The sequence below is a fragment of the Embiotoca jacksoni genome, unplaced genomic scaffold, assembly GCF_022577435.1.
Source record: "Embiotoca jacksoni isolate LCO1_2020_lvr unplaced genomic scaffold, fEmbJac1.0.p SCAF_18, whole genome shotgun sequence".
Taxonomy (NCBI): Eukaryota; Metazoa; Chordata; class Actinopteri; family Embiotocidae; genus Embiotoca; species Embiotoca jacksoni.
This window is the reverse complement of record NW_027185318.1, coordinates 3345709-3359749: the sequence shown is the minus strand read 5'-3', so window position 1 is coordinate 3359749 and position 14041 is coordinate 3345709. Positions and strand designations below refer to the sequence as shown.

General features: G+C 43.3%; 1 protein-coding gene across 2 annotated transcripts in view; it reads right to left on the bottom strand.

Moving 5' to 3' along the window:
* Nucleotides 1-30: 30 nt before the first annotated feature.
* The window catches only part of eml5 (EMAP like 5), a 36808-nt gene continuing 22797 nt past the window's right edge, over nucleotides 31-14041 (bottom strand). For both annotated transcript variants that reach the window (XM_069152129.1, XM_069152131.1), the window contains 26 exons: nucleotides 13813-13924; nucleotides 13489-13616; nucleotides 12112-12253; nucleotides 11865-12017; nucleotides 10892-11023; nucleotides 10679-10767; nucleotides 9671-9847; nucleotides 9327-9528; nucleotides 9108-9234; nucleotides 8860-8874; nucleotides 7937-7945; nucleotides 7202-7280; nucleotides 6743-6872; nucleotides 6523-6621; nucleotides 6092-6112; nucleotides 5644-5817; nucleotides 5333-5541; nucleotides 4947-5104; nucleotides 4120-4234; nucleotides 3842-4030; nucleotides 3526-3698; nucleotides 2450-2612; nucleotides 2261-2364; nucleotides 2026-2179; nucleotides 1585-1685; nucleotides 31-1490 (listed from right to left, as the gene is read on the bottom strand). In XM_069152129.1, coding sequence (XP_069008230.1) covers nucleotides 1454-1490; nucleotides 1585-1685; nucleotides 2026-2179; nucleotides 2261-2364; nucleotides 2450-2612; nucleotides 3526-3698; nucleotides 3842-4030; nucleotides 4120-4234; nucleotides 4947-5104; nucleotides 5333-5541; nucleotides 5644-5817; nucleotides 6092-6112; nucleotides 6523-6621; nucleotides 6743-6872; nucleotides 7202-7280; nucleotides 7937-7945; nucleotides 8860-8874; nucleotides 9108-9234; nucleotides 9327-9528; nucleotides 9671-9847; nucleotides 10679-10767; nucleotides 10892-11023; nucleotides 11865-12017; nucleotides 12112-12253; nucleotides 13489-13616; nucleotides 13813-13924 — 3192 coding nt within the window. In that variant the 3' untranslated portion in view covers nucleotides 31-1453. The remainder of the gene's footprint in view (nucleotides 1491-1584; nucleotides 1686-2025; nucleotides 2180-2260; nucleotides 2365-2449; nucleotides 2613-3525; nucleotides 3699-3841; nucleotides 4031-4119; nucleotides 4235-4946; nucleotides 5105-5332; nucleotides 5542-5643; nucleotides 5818-6091; nucleotides 6113-6522; nucleotides 6622-6742; nucleotides 6873-7201; nucleotides 7281-7936; nucleotides 7946-8859; nucleotides 8875-9107; nucleotides 9235-9326; nucleotides 9529-9670; nucleotides 9848-10678; nucleotides 10768-10891; nucleotides 11024-11864; nucleotides 12018-12111; nucleotides 12254-13488; nucleotides 13617-13812; nucleotides 13925-14041) is intronic.

Below are 14041 nucleotides of genomic sequence, written 5' to 3'. Positions count from 1 at the left end.
TGTATTATACGTGAATTGATGCATTCAAAGTGATGTAAAGGTTGTTTTTATATAGTTAATTGCATTACATGAGAATGATTAAAGTTTCTATAAATCAATATTTAATAGGTTAGTTTGACCGATCAAGATTCAGGATGTTCGCAGTCTCGGTGAAAACGGATCACTCAAATTTGTAAAGTTCGTGGTTGCCTTGTCTTTTTTTTTTTTTATTAAAGTGGAATTTAAGAAACATCTCACAAAAATATACAAAAAGAATATCTACAAATGATATTTACACTGGTGAAATGTAAATCAAAAATATGCAGCAACATTTTTTTTTTTTTTTTAGTAGTTACTCTGAATACAAGGAGCAAAATATTTTGCACTTTTTATATTCTTCTCTCTGATAAACATTCCATTTAAGCGATATATCTTATTACACAAAACATTTCACTTACAGTTGGAAAAAAAAAGTCACACTGTTCATATTCATGAAAATGCAACGATAAATATATCATAGCAGCACACTTAAAAAGTGACCGTGAGAATTGCAGCGGTGAAATATCCATTTACAGCTGTTCTTTTTGTTTTTCTGAGGAATTTGTTTGGGACAGATTGTCATCCGGTAAAAGCCATGCACACCCGTGAAACCACAAACGAACCCTCAAACGAGTACGCGCACGTGAACATGTCATGAAGGGAACACTGCCGAGGGAGGTTTTGAGGTCAAGCCGTCAACAACACGACCACATAAATCATAAATGAACCACCGGGGCGACACAGTGACCAGGTCAGGTGAACAGTGCATAGTATGCTTTGGCATGCTGACATCCAGAACATAACAGTGGATGTTACATTCAGGAGGAAGGCCACAGGATTTGGAATTACCAGTAAAAATAGCACAAACAAATGACTACATGATATCCCCCCCCCCCCCAAAAAAAGAAGAAAAAAGTAAAACAATACAAAAAGAATCCAAACCCTCATAAACACTCAGATTAAGGCTAATTCAGTTTGCTACATGGTTTAAAAAATGGCATTGTCAGTAATTTCGCAGGCCTTCCCAGTAGCAAAACTGCCATTTGGGAGATGTCCACAGATAAGCTCATTTAAAAAATAAATAAAAATAAATAATAATAATAATTCCATCACTGAAATGATATGCACATGTTTCGTTTCTTCCTCCATGATAATGCGATGAGAGCAGGACTGTACGTCCTCCACCTGTTCTCACAATCAGGACTGTGATACTGTGACACTAAAATGAGCCTTGCACATGTGCATGCACCGAGTTTTGAGGCAGTAAGTCGAATCACCGCTTTAACCCATTTACAAGCTGCCGGGTCTGTCCTCCTCCTCCTCCTCCTCCTCCTCTTCCTCTAAATGCATCCCTCTGATGGTTCTTTCCTCTGAAGAGATGCTCAGGGAGACACCCAGACTTCCTTTGAGGCGGGATGGTCCGGGATGTGAATCCTCAGTGCGGGGCGTGGACACACCTCCACACGAAGATGCTGGCGGGGACACAAAAAGAAAAAAAGGAAGTATCTCTGAACACGTGACTGTCGTAAGACTTTTTTTTTTTGCTCTTTGGAGCCTCGCTCGTACCTTCTGTCGTCTCCGCCGACACTAACGACGAAGCGATCTCCGCCGGTGAAGCGTATGTTGGTCAGATGAGCAGAATGGCCCAGAAAGCGTTTGTGTTTGGCCTAAAACATTCAAATCACAGCATGTAAGTGGACGTTTTCAAACTGGTATACAAAGATTTTTCCATTTATAGTATTTAATAGTGCACAAAAATATCAGACAGCTCCTGCTGAGAAATACAGCAAATACAAACACTTATTTCCATGAATGGACAAGGGACTTACACAGAAACAGAACAGCGTACATGATGATTTTGCTGCGTTAAAATGGATCTAAATTGTTTGATGACATTGTTTTGTTGTATTAATCCTGCTGAAAGTTGGTAGTTAATCAAATAAAAAAAAATTTGAACCCTGGAAACATAACAAGGAGCAGCGAGAAGATTATAAAAATCACACTTACAAACTTCTCTGGACAGGGAAAGTCGAACAGCTTTACCATCCCGAAGTCATCGCCCGTGACAATGTTGATGCCCGAGTGGGACACGCAGGCACAGGTGACGTCGGCTTTGTCAGTGTTACGGGACCAGATCCCGACGACCTCGTCTCCGAGGACGCTGGACACACACAGGGCAACAATATTTGATTCGCCGTTCGATGTGCGTAAAGATGGCAACGTGTCGGGACGGGCAGCTCACCTCGTCCAGGTGGCCCAGGTGATCCTGTCGATGTGAGCCTGTTCTGTGACCTGCTTCCCGGACGGCACCTCGTACGCGAGGCGTTTATAAGCACCTGTGGAGATCTGTTTCAAGGCACTGCAGGTTAGACGCGTAATCAGAGATATGATCTCTCACTGCCAAGCGGATAAACCCTGACGCCGCCCGTACCTGGACGTAAGCGCTGTCAGCCGAGAAGTCCATCTGCATGACGAAGCTGGGGATGTCCCTGCAGCAGTTGATGCGGTTCAGCTGCGGGCCGAGCGTCAGGTCGTAGAAGTCGACGGCACACTCGGTGGAGCCGACGGCCAAGTAACAGGAGTTTGGACTGAACCTGCGAAGGAGACGTGGGCAGTTAAAAGGAGAAAACACGTTTTCTCTGGTTAGCTTCAAAAGTAGAATTCCACTAAAATGTAGTTTCTTCAGATGAATATCTACTCTGGTGTTTGAAGCTTCTGGCTGAGAATACTTTGTGTATTTCATTCAACGTCTTTCAATTTAATACATTAGTAAACATATTGTGTAAAAACGTTTTTGTTTTTTTAAACATTGGAAAAATATCACAAATGAAAAACAAAAGCATCCTGAGTTTTCTCAATACAAGTCTGTTCTCTGTCCACATGATGATGTTGTTGTTTTTTTTACCCTAATAACACAACGCTTTTTCAAATAAATGCTATCGTGTTGGAATTTTACACATAAATGAACAACATCAGATTCCTTTGACTCCACATAACCGAAGACCAAACACGGTCCCTGAACACATCCCACCTGGTGAAGAAAGCCCAGCAGAGGCTCTTCTTCCTCAGGAAGCTAAAACAAGCCGGGCTGCCCCCTCAGCTTCTGGTAAACTTCTACAGAAGCGTAATAGAAACCGTCCTGTGTCGGTGCTTCGCCGCGTGGGATGCCAGCTGCACAGCAGAGAACAGGAGGGACCTGGCCCGGGTTGTAAGAACAGCACAGAGGATTGTGGGAGCTGCGCTCCCCGACCTCGACGCTGCGTTTGCTGGCCGCCTCCAGAAGAGAGCCGGCAACATCAGCAAAGACATCACACGCCCGGGTCGCTCTGTTTGTTCTCCTGCTATCAGGAAAAAGATACCGAACAATCAAAACCCAGACTAACAGGCTGAGGAACAGCTTCTTCCCCAGAGCTGTTGTCTCCATCCCATAATAAACTGCCTTATGTCCTTAAACATCCATAACTCAGGTAACTCAACTGTGCCTTGTGTAACATACTCTCTCAGTACCTGATGTCTTGAATAGGAGAGCGCCGGTCCCTCTTCTTGCCCCAGATTTTGAGTGAGGCTACCAGCAGGATGATGAACTCTCCGTTCTTCATGCCGATGGCCACCATGTCTCCCTCGGGACTGTAGCTGATGGTGTGCGCCGGGTGGCCCAGGTTCACCTTATTCAGCATCTTCTGTTTCCCCCACAAGGCAACGCAACATCAGCACACACTTATGAACCACTTCAGACACTTCGCGCCGTGAACTCCTCGTGAAAAGTGAAAGTAAAAAACCAAAAACCAAAGATGAAAGTGCTGTGATGAGCTGAGAATCGGACCTTTTCTGGGATGTCCCACAGGCGAACCGTGCCGTCCTCCGCAGCAGACAGGAACACATCTCTGGAGGGATGAGTGGCCAAACCCCAGATCGGTCCGTCCATGTGTCCGTTCACCAAGATGTTGCACGCTGCGTTCTTCTCTCCCACTTCAATGATCTCTGCATTCCTGGTTCCCACCAGGATTTTACCCTGGACGGGCAAAATGCGTCAAAATGCAGGTCGTTAAGTGTGAATAACTGCTTGATTTTAAATCACATATTACACTAGTTGTGTCCTACCTTTCCTCTGCACACAGAGCGAACACAGTCTATGATCTGTCCAGTTTCCAACCGAAAGGCTCTGCAGCGTTTAAGCTCCTGGTCCCAGAGCTTCAGAGCACCGCCCTCCTTTGACCTGTTGAGAACAACAGAGACCCTCAACTGACCGAAATCACAACCTTAAAGTCATTAATATGAAAGCAAATTACTGCACACAGGTTCTGGAAATGATTATATTAGTTCATATTGTTAAAGGCCCTACATGACCTTACTTGACCCTCACAGATGTTTCCTGATCACCTCTCAGGACCGTTTCGTTAAGTCAGCGTAGCTTCAAATCATGCTTTCGGACGGTTTTCAATACATGTATTCATAGATGACAGACCGTTTCCATGGCAACAGGTGAAAGAAGACAACAACGGCTGTTTCAGCGAGTCATTATGCATAATAACTGTTGTTGTTTTTTTTTTTTTTTTCTCCATAAAAGACATTGTGACCAATTGATTTCAGAACAGCACAGATGGAAGTAAATCTAGCAGGGACTGAATTAAACTATAAATAAACTATATAGTGCAACATATTTGCTGTCTTTGTAATTGAACATCTGAGCTTTTTCGACTATGATGAGTCGTGCTGTTATAAACATGATCAACTACTTTTCTAGGACATGTTAAGTGACTATTGTAAAAAGGTGTCATGGTGATTTTCAGTGTGATATCTTCAGTTTGCTGGGTATCATTCATTTATATAAAACAGCTTATTAGGAAAAACAAAACTAAATCCTCATGCAGCCCTGATAAAAAAGTGAAAATCTAACTGATATGAAATGCAACACGCTAAGCACTTACGGTCTTTCTTTGCCTCCCGTGACGATGAGGCCGTCTCTCAGTGTGGTGTACATAGTGAACACGGGGCCCGTGTGAGCTTTGGCCACTATTCTTACTAGAATGTGTTCCTTCCACACACACACATCCCCACTTATGGTACCTGTAAATGTCAAGTTATTCTGAAAAGAAAACAAATCTGCACTAATCTAGTGGCCTAAGAGAGCAGAGCAAGCAAACAATTCACAGCACATTTAAGCAGACAGTTTGGGATCCCCGTTAAATATTAGCAGGTTCAATTTCGAATGTAATACGTCGTACGAACAAACAGCATTTTAAGATTCAAACAAAACAGTGAAACATTTGGATAAAAATAGACGCTGTGTACTGTGTCGGTAGGATCGACTTACAGCTCCAAATGCTACTGAAAGCATGGTCTGCATCCGGGCGTCCTCTATGGAACTCAGCACACCTTTCTTGCTGAGCAAAGCTTGACCGGCTAACGTCCAGAAACGCACGTGTTTGATGCCCACGGACACAAAGTGAGTGTCCGAGTCGGGCCTGAACTCAGCCACAAAGATCCTCTGGGTGTGACCTATCCTGCTGGCCACTTTGGCACCTGAGAGACAAAGCAGAGGGCAAAGGAAGCGTGATGTCTCAATTCAAAATCTCAGAAAATATCATAAATGAAAGTCTTTTATTTTCTTTTTCTTTGTTTTACCTTCCTGCCACTTCCAGATGGTGACGGTGTGTTCGGGATCCAGGCCCACGGACAGCAGGAGCTTTCCTGTGGCGCTGAAGCTGACAGAACAAACTCCGCCGGAGTGGAAGCAGCGCAGCACCGACAGCGTCTGCTTGGTCATGGCGTCCCACACATGGATGGATGGAGACGTAGCTGAGGGGCAGAGCACATTTAACTCCTATAACATAAAAGCACTTCTGTCTTTCTTCTCTCCAACTGAATGAATTATATAAAAGAATATTTTTTTTAGATAAAGTTACAAGTTAGTGTTTTTGTTTTGATCTCAAATTCCATATTTAAATTTAACAAAATTCAAAAAGGTAATTATGACCACTAGAGGGCAGTGATTTAACATCCTGAAGCACAGGTTTTCTTCCAAAGGTTATTAAAATTATGTTTCCCATTTGATTTGTGAAAAAATTCTTACCTGACATGTCACCACTATCACCTGTAAAGCAAGAAAATCTGATTTATTGACAAAACCAACAAATTATTTGTACATTTTTTGGTGGTTTCTGGGCAACAGTGGTAACCATGACTACGACAAAAGCATCTCCTTTCATAATATTTTTAGAAATATACAAAAAAAAAGAAAAAAAGATGTACAATTCTGAGAGTTGTAAGTATTAAATGCAACTATATTTAATTACACTTTTGAACCTTTTAATGAAAAATATGTCTGCAAAAGTAGTAATTTTGTTCATGAGTCTCTTATATTGCCGCTGACTTCTCAGCTGGTGAGAGGAGGATGGCTGCCAGTGGTGTACAATCATCCCCTCGTCCAGAGCACAACACAGGACACAGGAAGGAAAAATGAGGCTGCAGGTGACGCGGGAGGTCAACTTCTCACAAACATACCTACTTGGCCAGTTGCCACCACGTTGGGGAATTTGGGGTGTTGATTGATTGTCAGGCACAAAATGTCGTCACTGTGTTCTACATAGAAACTTTGGCAGGCTGTAAGGAAACACACACACACACACACACACACACACACACACACACACACACTGAATGAAATGTCCCTTCTGTTTGCTTTTCTGCTCGTGAACACTTGTCTTCCCGACCGTCGACTTACAGGTTGTCAAGTTGAGGACGATGCCAACTGACGCCGTGTGGTAGATGATGTCCGCCCCCTCGTTCAGGTAGTGCACGTTATTGCGGCAGTCATTGCCACGGTAACCAAACACCAGCTCCAACACCAGGTCCTGCGGGAGAGTCAGGAAAAAAAAAAAAAAAAAAAAGACGATCTGAATGTCGAAAAGGTTAACGCCATGACAACTAGGTTGTTCGGAGACTGTTGCCGGCTGAGGAGCGTCGTTATTGGATTACAGCATCATCACGGTCCCCAGAAAGGCTGTCTGGACGGAGAGCGAACCGCACAGCGTCTTCAGCCGAAATAATCACATTAGAAACCAGCATTTCCAATCATCTGCTTCTCCGACTGGGACGAGCCACTTTCTTCTTACATTAAGTTAATTATCTGTGTATGTATTAGTTTGTTGGGGTTTTATTGAGGATGCGAGGTCCTTCTTACCTCGATGGGTCTCTTCTTTTTGCCCACATTGTTGGTCTGCAGCTTCTCTGGCTGTGGCAGCGCTCGGCTGACAGGAGGCCTGAAACAGACAGCTGGGATAAGTGGCACTGCTCAGCATGCTGATAATAATAAGGATGATGATGATCCCTTACACTATACGACTGCTGTAGGACCATCACACTGTTTACATTCGTCTCAAGAAAAATCCACGTCATAAAACTGTTTCGTCGAGAACTTTTTGAGGTGGAATCCAACAAAATAATAAAAAAACTTTATTTATTTTGTAAAATAAAGGCTTAACGTATGCATTACTACTTTCAACAGAGAGCATGAATAGAAATATGAAGTATCCACAGTGAAAATAAAACTAAAAGTTACAGTAAACTAACCTCAGAGCGTCGTCATCTTCAGTCATAGTCAATCAATATATCAATAAAACATCAACATTCAACATATACTAATTTTTTTTTTTTTTTTTTTTAATTATCAGGACTTTTAACTGTCTGTTTATAACATGGTGGTTTGGAAAACAGTTAATAATGCAAAGACTGTATGCGGCTGACAAACTATTGCCCCGACCTCGTTTTACAGTGAAGACAAGGTGTGAAGGGGGAAACGCGGTCTAAAAGAGGCACGTAAAGACCCTTAACTCTGCACATTTAATCTACAATTATCTAAATGAGACCGGCGAGGTAACAGTGGGGAGAGAATATAGAATAACAATAAGAGGCTTACCGTGACCCTCTTCATGGCAGCAATAACAAAGAAGAAACAAGAATTAGAAAAAAAAAAAAAAAAAAAAAAAAAAAAAAGGCTTCCCACAGCGCTCACTGCTGCCCAGCGGACACACACGCAACACAACATCTCAGGCGCTGAGGACATAGAATACAAGAGTCAGCGCCCATCCTGTAACCATGGCAACCAAAGTCCATTTCTATGACAACTGCTACTCCGAGGATGCTGCGTGGATGTTTGCATCATTGTCGAAGAAAAAAAAAAAAAGATAAAAAATAAATCTCAACATCAATACCTTTGAAGCACTGAACGTTTCTGACACACTTTGGAGGAAATGTAAAAGTGACCATTTTCATAATGCATGTAAGCTTTAACAATAAACATCAGCTCTTAAACAGGCTTAAAGAGATGGCAAACTAAGATACGAAGACATTTTGAGTTGAGGTGTGAAATTAAGATCCAATTTAATCATACCATTTCCCCTGACTGTTAAAACGCCTTCAGTACAACCTGACTTCTGACTTTTAAAGTGGACACTAAAGTCAATTATTCAAGCTTCAATTTAATTTCAAAACACCCACAATTTTATTATGAAGGAAGAAAAAATAAAAAAATACTGGAAAGTAAAAACAAATACTAAGTAAACATCAGAGACATTTCACAGATTTGTTTGAAATGGCAAAAAAGGACATTCTTCCCTTTTTGTTATTCAATACCTAATACATAACCGGTAATACAAGTTATTATTGTTAATACCTATTCATTAACTTTCAAAAGCTAAATGGTGACCATATGATATATTAAACTTTCTAAAATATGCTTCAGCTGGCTTTTCAATGTAATACGTATATTATGTCTACAGCTTCATTAAATTATTCTTTCTTTAAAAAATAAAATTAGCATATGCAATCACAGGAACTTACCGAACTACCCCTTGTCTTCAAGTGGAATTAAAGAACGAAGCAGGATAATGACAGATGGACAGCCAAAGACAGAAGAAGAGCAGAAAAGGCGGAGTTATTTCAGGGCAGGGAAAAGGATGCACAGAGGAATAGAAGAGATGTGTTGTCTGAAGAAGGCAGGTTTGACGTCGTTGTAAGTTTTATATAAGTGTTAAAGAGCATTCGTCTGAGCATCTTTAAAGCTCCATCACAGCTTCAGTGATGAATACCTTTCGTCCACCGACGGCTCCTTCAGCTGCAGGTGGGGTTTCACGCCCGTCATTGGTCGCATGTTGGCGGATAAGGCCTTGATGGTGTAGTTGAGCTCGTTCTCCCTCGTCACATCGCTGTCGTAACCTTTTTCAAAAGACGTGGGAAGGATGATTTGGATGCAGAAACAAAAAGGTCCTGTAAATAAAAAAAACCTCAATGACACGATGGACTCTTGCCTCCGTCGTCCTCGCTCTCAATATCCGACTCCTCGCTGTCGCACTGTTTGAACTCCCGGTGGCCTTCGGGCTCGTGGGCCCAGATCATGAGGCACGTGTCGCCGCCGCCGACCGTCACCAGGAGGCTGTCGTCATGGGTCCATCGCACGTTGGTAACATGTGTGCTGTGAGCCACATAGCGTTTGAACTTCGCGTACTTCCCCTGGGGGAGAGGGACAACAGTTATTTAACACTTGTGACATTAACACAGCATTTACATAACATTTGCATTAATCTGAAAACTCCGCCTCGAGTTGTGAAACGCTCAAACGAGATTGTGCATAATTCTCTGCACAGTGTCTTACTTTGACAGGATATCTGAAGAGCTTGACGTATCCCAAGTCATCTCCCGTTGCTAGCACCTTCCTGTTGTTACTAAGGCAGGCGGCGGTCACCTCGGTGACCTCACTGATCAGAGGCCAGGCGCCCTCAACAGACGCTCCCAGGACACACGTCCACGTGCTCCAGTCGATCTTGTCCACCTGAACCGAGTCAGTGAAAATCTATTTATATATATATAGGACTTTTCAAAATAAGACTTATAAAGTGTTTCACAATAAATGTCGCACAAACTCCGGAGAAACAACGTGACATTTCAGAAGTTTACTCCTGTGGCTTCACTGACAGATAAATGTGCTCTGAGCATAAATAAAAAAAAAAAATGCAAGAGAGACGGCAGCATTTTTAACCATCTGCAGGTTAAAGCTCACTTGTTAAGGAAAAAGTATAATAAATGATTTTCCTCTTTCAAAAGATGGAATATATCTGATGTGAATATTACATATTTATTACTTAGAAATACTTTTTCCACAAGTTTCAGAATAGTTTGCAGGAGAGTCAAATGTTAATTTTGTAGTGTCCAAATAAACAATATAAACAGCTGAAAGTAGAACCACATAGGCCCATACGCAGTGATCAAGTGCCTCGAGACTCATGTAAGCAATGCGAGAGAAAGACAAATGCATCACAACGGGATAAAATGAGATGAGAGCAAAAGTAGAAGAGGACATCTGATGCTCCGCTGAGACGTGACCTAACGGCATGCATCATCGCTGACCCTTATTTTCTCCGTTCTCCCCTCCGCTGTGCGCCTCGCAAGGTGTCTGAATGTCACAACGTATTAAAAGGTACCCTAAACACTATCCCGCTTCCGCTGCCAAAATTAGAACGATACTGGTAAAAAAAAAAAAAATATATGGGCCATGGAAATGCATCACTGCCCTTCCCCGAGCCTCCTCTGATCCCGAGGGGAAAATATGGGCCAACAGCATCATAACCACGGCTGCTCCTGTGTGCCTTTTCTCCCTGCTTACCTCTGTAGCCGGGATGGTCTGCCTCTTGCCACGAGGAGCTTCGAAAAAAAACTGCTCTTTAGCACCTGTGTTGACTTGGAGGAGTTTTCCTGTGAATGAATGAAAGAGCCCGGTGGGGCCGTGGCCGGGTGGTTAACTGGGTTTCAGAGACTCCGTAACTGGTTCTTCTGCAAGGAATTTCTGAGACAATAGTATAAAAGCAAGCATGTTCACCTCTTTTGTCCCAGTCCAGATGGGTAATGTAGTTGAGGCATCCTTTGCACACGCCGACCCGCTTGCTGCTCATTACATTGTAAATATCCACAAAACTGTCTCCTGATGCTACTGCAAGGTACTTCCCAGCTCCTGGGAAAAAGAGAATAAAGTGTCGGTTAGTTTCACGTGGTTTAACCCACCGCTTCAGTCCAGACAGAATTATCTCAACAACTCTTGGTCCTCTGTGGCTAAATCATATTGACATTGGCGCTGACCTTTCGGCTCGCGCCACCGGAAGCTTTCGATAATGAAGTATGTCGCTATCTACGAGATAAGATTGGCAAAATGTTTTGCACCAGCAGAAAATATATCCGGTTGGCTAAATCAATTAAACACAGCAACAGGCAAACATGTCATCTTGGTGATCTCCGGACTTCTTCTCTGGCCCCATTTGTGGTTTTAAGTGAACAAATTTAAAATCCGCCATTGGACAAACGTTTGGCTGCACACTTGTAAAAATAAGACATTAACATTGCAAAAATAACGAATTATAAGTGATAGTTTTAAGCATACTAAAAGCCATTTCCCCGAGACGTATGCTCTCAGGGATTGATGGGTGTTAGGTGGAGAAACGGGATCCCTTGCATTGTAGATTAAGGTTAAGTGTCCAAGCGAAAGAGAGTTTAGTTTCTTGCTCTCACTTTGTCCGCCCCCACTGTTTCTCATTCCTCTCTTGCTGTTTCTCTGTCTGGCCTTATTACAGGACGGCATTAATTTGGGTCAGGCCTGCAGCAATATCTCCCCGACTCACAGCGGGGAGGGAAATGTGTACACCTGCTGAAACTCTGCACGGCAGCCCACATACTGTAAACTCTGATGCTTTGGAGTGCACGGGGATTTTAGAGGGCCGTTCACTTCTCAGACAGGATTTTAAGAGGTGTTTTATGGCCGCAGTGGCCTGGCGAAGAATTTGTGAAGGTGAACCACAGACCTGGAGAGAATCTGATATCAGAAATGATGTCTTTGCGGTGGTGGAAGGACACCAGGTCCTCCAGGGTGTCCGCGTTCACGATGAGGAAACTGCCGTCGTTCAGGCCCACCGCTAAGGCTTTGCCATCAGGGGAGAAGCAGCAGCAACGGCCGCCTGCGGAGGAACAGGTCGCCTGTTAAAGCCCTGGGACCGGTGTGTATCCTGTCAGAAAGTGCACTCGGCCGTTCGCGTTTCAGCGGTGACTCACCTTTCCTGAGTTTGCGTACAGCCAGCATGCAGTGGCTCGGCGAGAGGTCCCATATGCGGAGGGTTTTGTCATCGCTGACGGTGGCACAGAGAGGGAGATGGGGATGAGTGGCCAGGCCCCACACTTCACCCTCCATGTGACCCTGCAGACACACACGACAGCATAAATATTTCATCTAGAGTGGCTCAACTCACTCTAACAACCCGTATTTATTTATTAACATATTTAATTGGCCATCAGGTATGAAGTCATTTGAAGTTTCGGCTCCCAACTCGTTGATTATGTTTGTTTTGTTGCGTTACATGTGGAACTACGTCCATTTAGCTCGACAAGGGGTTTAAAATGGTCTGCAGTTTACCACCCAATACTACCTATACTTCTTGGCTTCCCGTTTAAAGTCAGGTCTGATGTTTTGGACACATGTAGAGCAACAACATCTGCCTAGCCTTTCCATTTGCCTCCTTTCTGACAGCACAGCACAGCAAACAGGCAGACCCATTGTGCACCATTTTCACAAGTCTCTGCTTTCTTTCCTTACAATTTATAGTTACCAATGCTCCTGCATGACAAAGTTCATTAATAGAGTTTTCATTCATCGAACATCGTAACCTTGTTAGAATTTTAGCTGTGGACCAAATGGTCAAAAATAACCTTTGGCTCTCGTCTCTCATCAATTGATTCCATCCATCAGAATGTGCAATGTAAAGGGCAATCAATAGCATATGCTGTCTGCCTACAATCAAGGGAGGCCAGGAGACGCTGCAGGAGCACTTAAGTAAATTAACAATCCTTCACCGAGCGGCAGTAATTCATCACCTTTTGGCTCATCTGTAAGATACAGAAAGAGAAACGTGACATCTGTCCTCACACATTCACCTTCTCACCAGAACACCATCAGTTGTTAGATCACCTTATCTTCCAGGTAATAGCTGCTCGCTATTCGTTTACGCATAATACTGAAAATAATTTTGGATGGATAAGTAATCCATGACATCAGCATTTTGTCACCTTGTTGTTGGTGCATTAAATGACGCACCGAGTTGAGAAGTTTAATGTAAGCTTTAGTTAGAGTTTGAACACAACCCCCAAAGAAAATGCTTTACAACAGTCCTGCAATTGCAACACAATGCAAAAAAGTTTGAATGCTTAAATTGGGTAAATCTTCAACCTTTCAAATCTTTTCTGACTTGGAAGAAGTTAACTTCATCTGCAGCTGTCGAGTTACAGACTGCCAACTCATCGTGCTGCAGAGAAACTATCTTCCTCATGAATATCCTGTCTGCGATATCACTGAGATGGGTACAGGCTGAATCTGACGTACTAGCAGGATATATATTATTAGATGTGTGTGACATGTTTTTTTCCTCTTCATTTTACCTGGACCAGCAGAGTGATGGGGCCACTCTTGTCCACCTCCAAGATCTCGCCGTTCTTGGTCCCCACTAGGATGTGGCCGTGGCCGAGAGATATGGCACGTATGGAGGGATTGTCCTCCAAGAGCAACCCTGCAGAGGCGATGAATCACAGAGTGAAGTCAGAGGCCTGAACTCCAACCAGGAGACATGGAGGCAATCTTCATTCCAGCTAAAAGCATTGAATGCTTTAAATGGATTTTGCATTTGATGGTTGTATTATATCGCTGGAGCAGAAGACTGATCCACGGACGGCGGAGGACAATTGAGAACAGGACGACCTTTTTACCTTTGGAGCCGGGAGCGAGGACAGCTCTCTTTATGGCGTAGGTCTTGAGGCATCTCTCGAAAGTGTCATCCCACAAAGCTACTATGCCATCCTTTCCTCCAGTCACAAATCCCTAGAGATAAAATATCGGCACATTAAAGCTGCAGTGATCTCCTGCTGATTAAACATGTCACTAATGTAATACTACCTGCATTAAAAAGGGGGAGCTAAACCGGGACAGATTGGGGAA